Raw genomic sequence first — 8,598 nt, 5'->3', positions numbered from 1 at the left:
AGTTATCCAGAGGCCAGGCCTCCCAGTTGCCATGGTGCTCAGCCTCTGTTCTCCAGAATCCTCGAGCCTCAGAGCTAGGGTCCGAGAAGGGAGGGCAGTCGTCCCGTATGTGTGATGTGCAATGATGCTGGGATGTGGGTGACCCTTGCTAAGCAGCTGGACTTGAGGTGTCTGGGGTGCCCTTCTCTGGAGGGGGCTGGCCCCACTCTCGCCCACATGCCCGACCACGCGTGTGAGAGCCTGTTTGTGGGAGGCAGCCAAGTGCGCAAGGAGGCCAGGGGCTGGTAAATAATTTATCAGGACAGCTGATAGGACCTCCCTAGAACTGCCCGCCAACCTTCAACCCCCTCGGCCAGCCGTGCGCCTCCCGCCTCCCAGCCCAAACCAGCTGGACCAGCTCTCCCAGTGCCTGCCCCGCAGCCCCCCCTCCCTCCAGCCAAGTCACAGCCTCCAGGGCACCTTCAGAGGGCAGGTGGTGGGTCCTGAAGCCAGAGACCAGATCGTGGGCTTCTGGGCAGCGATGGCCCTGCAAAGCCAGGTGTGGTCTCCGGCCACACCCATGTAAGTGTCCAGCGTCAGGGGGGCCGGTGGGCAGGGCCTGGGAGGGGCTCATGGGGGACGTTGGCCTTTCCACAGGGTGAAAGCCCCAGTGGGCCTCTCCTGAGGGGACTGGGGGAGTGGACGGAGGCCAGCAGCCGACCCCAGAGGCCCTTCAATGCCCCCCTCCCCAGGGAGGCTGGTGGAAGATGGGGGCCCCCACCTCCTTCCTTTTTGTGGGTTTTCCACTGGCAGGCTTCAAGCCTGAAGTCCAGCCTGGGGGTGGGGTAGGGAACGGCAGGGTCCCTCACTCCCACACTCTGCCTTGAGGGTGACCCCCCACCCGTGTCCAGGGCAGGAGGAAATGCTTGCCATCCAACAGGAAAAGGTCACAGCTCCCAAACTGAGACATTTGAGGGCACAATTGAAAGGGTCGCCTGCTTCTCAAGATGGCACCAGCTGCTCCCAGCGGCAGCCATGAACCACAGCGGCGAGTGCAGCTCCTGCGCAGATAGAGATAAGCAGTGTCGAGTAGGGTGTGCGGAGCAGTGTCACATTCGAGCCAGGAGTGAGGGCCTTTTGGGGTGAGAGGGTGGCTGGAGGCCTGAGAGGTCCGTGAAGAGTTTTGGGAAGGGCCCCCCCCTTAGGGACCCCAATTCGGTTCCTCACTCTTTTGGGTCCCCCGTTGCATTATTCACCAACTACAAACCTGGTTGCCTAGCAACGGGAACCTGATCCCCCCAGAAGGAAGAGGCAGGGAGATTGCATCTTGGGGGGGAAAGGAAGAGGGGGGCTCTGGCCCTCCCCCGGGGTCCCCCTGTTAGCAGGGGATCCGGGCTTCCTACGGGATACCCTGCGGAGCAGGACTCAACCCCTGCCCCAGCTGAAACCAGGGACCCCCTGGCTGCCAAGACGAGGGTGCCTGGACCCCCCTCCTCCCCAGCGTTCTGAGAGCCTTGAGTTCCAATCGTGACTCGGTGACCCCAGAGGAGTCCTTTCGCCATTTCTCAGAGCCTCAGTTTCCCCATGCGTAAAATGGGGACGGTAGCACTGCGGGCCTCCCAGGATCGCTGCGAGGAGGAAGCGAGTTAGGATAAGTGAAGCGTTTGCCGGCGTCCCGCCTCGGTGCGCGCTGAGGCTCACGGCTGGCTGAGTTTGTTCTCAGCTGGAATGTCAACTCAGCAGAGATGGACAGCGGCGTCTCAAGATCGGGGCGGCGGCGGCTGCGGGAGCCGGCGGAAGGCCCCGGGCACTTAGGACGCTATATATAGTCAGCGCTAAAGACGCGCTGGCTCCCTGCCTTCCGCGCGGCCTGGGACGAGCCCGGAGGCCGCGCCAGGGCCTGGCCACAGGCTCCTGCTCGCCGGCAGGGTTAGTGCTCGAGTGAATAAGTGCGTGAGGGCCCGCTCTGTGCCCGCCCGCCCAGGGCGAGGGGTCAGGACCCAGGCGGAGAGACCCGCCCTTCCAGACGCTGGCCTGGGAAGCCCAGCGCGCAGATGGTGCTCAGCACGCGTCGGTGATGGCAGGTTGATGTGACGACCACTGTCCCCTAAGTACCCTGCGGGATCACAGTCAGCCTCCAGCTTCCATGGGAGCCCCGAGGGGCGGGGGCAGCCTTATAGGCTGGGCAGGGGGGGTCCTGGGATGCTGCAAGGACAATGACGGGGGAACTCAGGTTAAATTTTAAACTGCCAAACTCCTCCCCCTCTCCTCCCCCTCAAGGTCCAGCGCTAGGCAGCTGGTGACCTGGTGACCTGGTGACCCTTGCCCTCAAGGAGGGGGTTTGGCAGGTGGAGAAGGCAGCTCCTGAGTTACCATGGCAATGGCATGTGTCCGTGGTGAGGTGGACACTTCTCTTCCCGGACTCTCTCACTCTCTAGCGCTTAAGGGATCCTGGCTAGGAGGCGAGGTCCAGAGAGGGTGTGGAATTGGAAAGAGACACACAGCGTATTAGGGGCCCGGCAGGATTCGAGAGTTTCTGTAGGACAGACGGGAATGGTTATTACGGTTAACCATAAACATTATTGATCCTGGGAATTGCTAGAGGTGCTATTAATAATAAACTGTGCTCCTGTTTGGGGGGACACTATGTCCTGCGTTTTTCCTGTATGGGTACTTCCCTGCAAGTTGAAAGGCAAGCGATCCCCGCCCATGTTACAGATGGGGAAACTGAGGCTCAGAGAGGCCGTGTCAGGGCTGGGAAGGGCTCTAGCTCAACCTGTGCGGTCTCTGCTCTCTCCTCCTCACAGGACCCTGCCCTCTGCCCCGACCACTCCCAGGGGCCGGGGAAATAGAGGAAAATGCTGGGCTTTGTTTGGTTTCCAAGCAGCTCAGGGATCTTGGCTCCGAGAGGGGCGTTCAAGGGGTGGGCCTGCTGTGGGGTGGGGCCCCAGAGGACCCCACCGCAGCCCCTGCCCTCTCCCCACAGGCCCATGGCCGAGAGCTCCCTCTACCGGCAGCGGCTAGAGGTCATCGCCGTAAGTGACGCCCTCTGCCCGGTGCCCTGGGCGCCCCAGCCCTGCCCCGGGCCGCTTTGCTTCCTGCCTCCCTCCCATTCTGGGGAGCTGGCCTAACGCCGTGAAGGGCACAGGGTGCAGGACCTCAGCTCCAGCCCCGCCTCAGTCCTCAGGCCTATGGGCTCCCTAGTTCCTCTGTCTGGTCACTGCCACCCCCAGAATGGTGAGGCTGCGGACCCCGCGCTCCCAGTATCTGCATCACCCAATGCCCCGTTCTTGAACTGCGGTCTCCCAAACACCCCATGTCTGGACCCCACCTCTCAGGCTCCCATCTAACCCACCCCCACCTCTCTGACCCCCATCTCTGGACCCCCACCTCTCTGCACCTCATTTTTACACTCCAGTCTCTCCGGAACCCCCATCCTTCTGACCCCCATATCTTTACTCCATCTCTCTCAGCCTCCATCTCACTAACTCCCATCTCTGATCCTTCATCTCTGCACCCCCAGCTCTCTGGACCCCAACTGTGCACCCCCGCGACTGCACCTCCCTTCCAGACCCCCATCTCACTAGTACCCTCCTTTTGATCCCTATACCTGGACCCCCATCTCTCTGAACCCCATCTCTCCTCACTCCACATCTCCGACCCCCCAGCTCTGTGCCCCCTCCAGATCCCCATTCCAAGGCCCCACCTCCCACCCCATCCACAGACCCCCGTCTGCGCTAGCCAGGCCTGCGCAGCATCCCGGGCGCAGCCGGCCCCGCCCGCCCCGCTGCTGAGTCAGCGCCTCCGCGGCCCCCTCCCCGCCGGCCCCGCCCGGCGCGCAGATCCGGGAGCCCCGGGAGCCCCGCGGGCCCGGCGGGGTTGGGGGAGAGGCGGCCCCACCCGGCCCGCGCGCAGCTCCGGCCCTCTGTGCGCAGGAGAAGCGGCGGCTGCAGGAGGAGATCCGCTCGGCGCGCCGCGAGCTGGAGGAGGAGAAACTCCGCGTGGAGCGGCTCAAGGTGCAGCGGGCGGGGCGCTGCCAGCTCGGGCAGGGCAGTGGCGGGTCGGTTCGAGGACCGCAGGAGCTTCTGTCTCATTATGGGGGCACGGCTGGGGGCATGGGTCCCAGCTTTGGGGCAAGCGTCCTTCCCAGCTTGGGAGAGGGCTGGAGGTGGTGAGGAGACATTTGTTCCACCTTCGGGGAGAGTACGGGGACAGTGGGGGAGTTTGTCCAGCTTTTGGGGAGGCCCCACAGGGACATTGGTTTCACCTCTGGGGTTGTCTGTCCCAGCCTGGAAGGGCTGGCTGTTGACGGCTGTCTTTTCAGCCTGGGAAAGCTATGGTAATGGCGTGTCTGTCCCACCTGGCCGTGTTGGGTGGCAATGAGGGCGTGTTTCCCAGCCCGAGGGAGAAATGTCTGTCCCCTCTGGGTGGTTGTGGGGTAATAAGAAATCTGCCCAGCCTGGGGGTGGGGAGGGGACCCTACGCGGGGTAGGGGGTTCCCTATGGCCAACCGATGCTCCCTTCCCGTGCCCAGAGGAAGTCTCTCCGGGAGCGTTGGCTAATGGATGGGGCGGCTGAGGGGCCAGAGCGGCCGGAGGACCCCACCTCGCCGGACCCCCAGTCGCCGGAGGGCCAGGCTCAGGCCCATATCCAACACCTGGAAGACAGCTTGTTCACGTGAGTGGGGCCCCTGCCTGCCTGCTTTGCCCCAGCCTAGCTAGGCCAGGACCCCAGGCCCACTCTGGGGGGTGGCAGATTGAGACTGGGGCGGGGGGGGTCCATGAGGCCTGGGGCCCGGCTCCCAGCAGCCCTCTCTCTTCCCCAGGCTCCAGTCCCAGCTACAGCTGCTGCAAAGTGCCTCCACAGGTGCCCAGCACAAGCCCTCGGGCAGGCCCACCTGGCGCAGACAGGTGAGGAGGGCAGGGAGGGCGGGAGGGGGCGTGGCCAGCAGGCCCCAAGCAGGACTTCTCCGTGGGCAGTTTAGAGAACCACCAGGTCCTCCATGATTTCTTTGCTCTGTGGTCTTGGGCAAGTCACTCTCCTGGCCCAAGCCTCGGTTCCCCCATCTTTGGAACAGGCATGTGGTGGGAACACGCGCAGGATGCTCATGGCACTCGGCCCCAAAGTGGGGAGATGGTCGCCATGAGATGCTCGCATGATCTGAGGCCCCGTGTGGGCTTTGTGTTTTGGGGTCTTGTTTTGGTAACACCTTGATTAAGATGTAATCCACATGCCTGACAACATGCAGGCTTTTGAAAACCAGGACACTTGACATTAAAATCTGGCTCTCCGGGTTGTCCTTGGAGTCCAAAGATCTGGCAACACTGCGCCCGGCCCCAGTGAGGTGCGAGTTTGCCACAGTCCCCACCTCTCCCTGCTGTCTTACCTGGGCTCCCAGGTGCCTGTCTCAGGGCAGAGAGGGAAAGGAAACCTGTTAATTGGCATGGGAAGCGCTTGTCGGGTTTTTGGTATAAGCTAGAGTTGCACAAGGCAGGATTCCTGGCCCAGGGGCACTCACAGTCTGGATGATGAGATGGGGTACCAAGGGTCTGTGAGGGGGAGCCCTGAGCGCAGAGGAAGAACCTGAATGAGGTTGGGGAGTCAGGGAAGGCTTCCTGGAGGCGGTGACATCTATGCTGAATCTGAGTGGGAACCAGGCAAGGGAAACAGCCTGTGCAAAGGCCTGAAGGCTGGGAAGAGGAGGATCAGACCAGAGAACCATGTCCCTGAGTCCATCTTCCTCTCGTGCCCTCCATCCCTCCACTCCAGCCACACTGACCCTCTTTTCTCTTCCTTGAACTTGTCCAGTTCATTGAAGCCCCAGGGCGTTTGCACTTGCTGTCCCTTCTGCCTGGAATGCCCTTCCCCCACCTCTTGAATCCAGGCTGCCTCTTCTCATTCTTCAGGTCTCTGTTCAATGTCACCTCCTCCTCCAGGAGGGCCTCCTGCACCTTATTTCTAGAGGAGGGACCCCATCGCCTCCCAGGCACGCCCTAGCCCCTCATCCTGCCTTTTTTCCTCCATAGCCCTTCTCGCTTGTGACATTATATATTTTCTAGTGTCGATGTTTATCACCCGCCTCCCCAGCTGGAATGTAAGTTTCAACAGCGAAAGGCTTCAGGCATCCCTTGGCCACAGGAACCTCAGTGGCTGGCAGAGTAGGTCCCCAGTGCAGCGGAACTGGCTGCATGGACACAGGACTGATTAAGCCCCTACTGTGTGCATGGCTCGGGGGAGCAGAAGGCGATAACACAGGCAAGGAAGGCTGAGGCGCAGTAGAGGTTTGGTGCTCAGGGTAATGGGGAGCCATTGAGGTGTTGGAGCAGGAGAGGGGCCCTGGCACATAGTGGGGCTGCAGGTGGAGATGTGGGCTGCCTGACTTCCTCTTTGCCATCCCTGCAGGGGCACCGTCCTCTCTCCCAGCCCCCGGTGAAGGCGAGCCCTGCAGGTGGGTGTTTGTGCCCCTAGGTCTGGGGGTCCCAAGAGGAGGGCCTGAGTCTGGGTGGCCTGAATCTCACCCTGTCGCCCCTCTCTCCTCCCCTGACTCCCCAAGGCTGCACTGACCTGGACAAGAGAGCCTCCCTCCCAGCCGGCCTGCCGGGCACAGCCCCAGAGTCCCCCTTGGAGCCTGGAGATGAGGCAGTGAGGGCTGCGCCCGCCCTGAGGCCACTCCCCGGAGCCGCAGCAGCCTCCTCTGAAGCTAATGGGCCCTGCAGCGGCCCCAGCCCCGCTCCAGAGCAGGAGGCGAGTCAGGGGCAGGGGGTGTCCCAGGGCCGGGCAGGCCAGGCCAAAGGAGGGGGCGTGGTGGAGGTGGTGTGGGAGGGGCTGAGGGCCACGGAGGACAGTGCCACGGGCCCCGAGCTGGAGGCCAAGGTGGAGGTGATGGTGCTGGAGGCCATCGCGGACAGGCAGGAGGCCAGCTGCCCGGAGCGCCCGTCCTGGGCGAAGGAGGACAGGGGTGTTGTGGAGGTGGTCTGGGAAGGGGTGGGGGGCACGGAGGGCAGTGAGTCAGAGGCCACGGGGGTGGTGGGCAGGGGCCCGGAATCTGCCAGGCTCCAGGAGGGAGGAGAGGGAGTGGCTTCTGAAGAGGAAGGAGGGGCTCCCCTGGGCAGCCCTGACAGTGACGGGCAAGGGGGCTGTGGAGCAGAGGAGGCATCCTTCATCTGGGTGGAGAGGGTGACCCTCAGCGAGGAGTGGGAGGAGCTGGTGGTGGAGAGGCGGGAGGGGGGAGCTGAGGGTCCACCGGGGGTGGAGGGGGGGCGAGGGGAGGACACCTGGAAGGCAGAGGCGAGCCAGGCAGAGGGCTCTGTGGGTGCCAGTGAGAGAAAGGCAGGCGCAGAGCAGGAAAGAGCAGAGACGTCTCCAGTGGGAGAGAGGAAAGGCAGATGGGAGTCCTTGGAGCTGGAGGGGAGAGGAGGCGAGGAGGAGCCGGGCGCAGACAGGGAAGGAGGTGAGGAGCCACTGTCAGCAGAAAGAAAGGAAGCTGAGGGGCCTCTGAGGGCAGAGAGGGGAAGAGGTGAGGAGCCCTCGGGAGGAGAGCAGAAAGGAGGTGAGGGAGAGCTGGAGGCAGGGGAGGAGGTGAAGGAGCCACTGGCAGTAGAACGACAAGGAAGCGAGGGATCTTTGGGAGCAGAGAAGGAAAGAGGTGAGGAAAAGCTAGGGGCGGAGGAGGAGGCTGAGGGGCCATTGGGAGCAGAGAAGGAAAGAGGTGAGGAAAAGCTAGGGGCGGAGGAGGAGGCTGAGGGGCCATTGGGAGCAGAGCGGAAAGGAGCCGGAGAAACTCGAGGGGCGGCTGGAGGCCCACTGGGGACGGAGCGACGCGGAAGTGAGGGGTCTCGGAAGGAAGAGGAGCCACTGGAGGCAGAGAAGGCGCCGGGGGTCGAGGAGGGTCTGAGTCTAGAAGAGCAGAGAGAGCCCGGGGCAGGAGGGGAAGGCCAGGTGGAGGAGGCGGGCGCTCCCCCGGCGGCTGAGGAGGACGGCCCACAGCCCCCTGAGAAGCAGGAGGGCTCCTTGGAGGAGGAAACCGCAAGGCCCCAAACACCTGCGGAGGGCCGGGGACCCTCTGGGGACGCCACCCTGCTCCTGGCAGAGACCCCGGCTCCGGAGCAGCCCGCCGAGTGCCAGCCCCTGCTTCAGGCGGAGGGGCCCACCGCCCGCCCTGCGCCGGCCCGCACACCCGGGCCGCCTGCCCCTCTGGAGGCCGAAGAGGCAAGCGGCCCGAAGCAGAAGACGTGCCAGTGCTGTGCAGTCATGTGAGCCTGCCCGCCAGCTGCCCTCACAGCTACCTCGGTGTCCTGGTGTCCAGCAGAGGGTCCCAGGGCAGACAGGCCACCGCAGGACTGGCCTGGCCCCTGGGAGCCTGCCAGCCCACACGTCACCTCCACCTGAGCTTCAGGAGAACTCGCGGCCGCCTGTGGCCCTGGCCCCTCTGCGATGGAGCCTTTATACTTGAAAATAAAATGTCAGAGCATTCGGCCGGTGTGAACGTGTGTGTGGGTGTGCGCATGTGTGCACACGTGTGCTGTTGGCACAGAATGACCTCGCCGTCTCCTGGTGGCAAACTGAGGACTGAATTCTGCTAGCATCACAGACGACAAGTCAGTGAGAGTGTAGACGCGG

The 8,598-nt window shown here is 63.5% G+C and overlaps 1 protein-coding gene across 6 annotated transcripts; it reads left to right on the top strand.

Annotated features, from left to right (window-relative positions):
- Nucleotides 1–349: 349 nt before the first annotated feature.
- PALM3 (paralemmin 3) lies at nucleotides 350–8,483 on the top strand. 6 transcript variants are annotated; one of them, XM_070492214.1, is made up of 8 exons: nucleotides 350–561; nucleotides 2,966–3,014; nucleotides 3,915–3,995; nucleotides 4,514–4,656; nucleotides 4,805–4,889; nucleotides 6,382–6,427; nucleotides 6,533–7,624; nucleotides 7,688–8,483. In XM_070492214.1, the coding sequence occupies exons 1-8, from the start codon at nucleotides 521–523 to the stop codon at nucleotides 8,233–8,235; spliced, it is 2,085 nt and encodes a 694-aa protein (XP_070348315.1). In that variant the 5' UTR covers nucleotides 350–520; the 3' UTR covers nucleotides 8,236–8,483. The 6 variants fall into 6 exon arrangements, with proteins under 6 accessions (XP_070348315.1, XP_070348312.1, XP_070348313.1 ...); XM_070492211.1 differs by adding an exon at nucleotides 2,260–2,375 and having other exon boundaries at nucleotides 6,533–8,483; XM_070492212.1 differs by adding an exon at nucleotides 2,260–2,380 and having other exon boundaries at nucleotides 6,533–8,483.
- Nucleotides 8,484–8,598: the final 115 nt, after the last annotated feature.

This window comes from Equus asinus, chromosome 20 (genome assembly GCF_041296235.1).
Source record: "Equus asinus isolate D_3611 breed Donkey chromosome 20, EquAss-T2T_v2, whole genome shotgun sequence".
In the NCBI taxonomy this organism is placed as follows: Eukaryota; Metazoa; Chordata; class Mammalia; order Perissodactyla; family Equidae; genus Equus; species Equus asinus.
Note: the sequence above shows the minus strand (reverse complement) of the source record. Positions and strands in the feature narration are given on the sequence as shown.

Excerpts from the sequence above, each read along its gene's own strand:
- PALM3 (XM_044752475.2), top strand. The coding sequence starts at position 521 with ATGGCCCTGCAAAGCCAGGTGTGGTCTCCGGCCACACCCAT. Across the intron at positions 3,015-3,914 it reads AGCGGCTAGAGGTCATCGCC|GAGAAGCGGCGGCTGCAGGA; the intron begins GTAAGTGACGCC and ends CTCTGTGCGCAG. Across the intron at positions 4,890-6,381 it reads GGCCCACCTGGCGCAGACAG|GGGCACCGTCCTCTCTCCCA; the intron begins GTGAGGAGGGCA and ends CCATCCCTGCAG.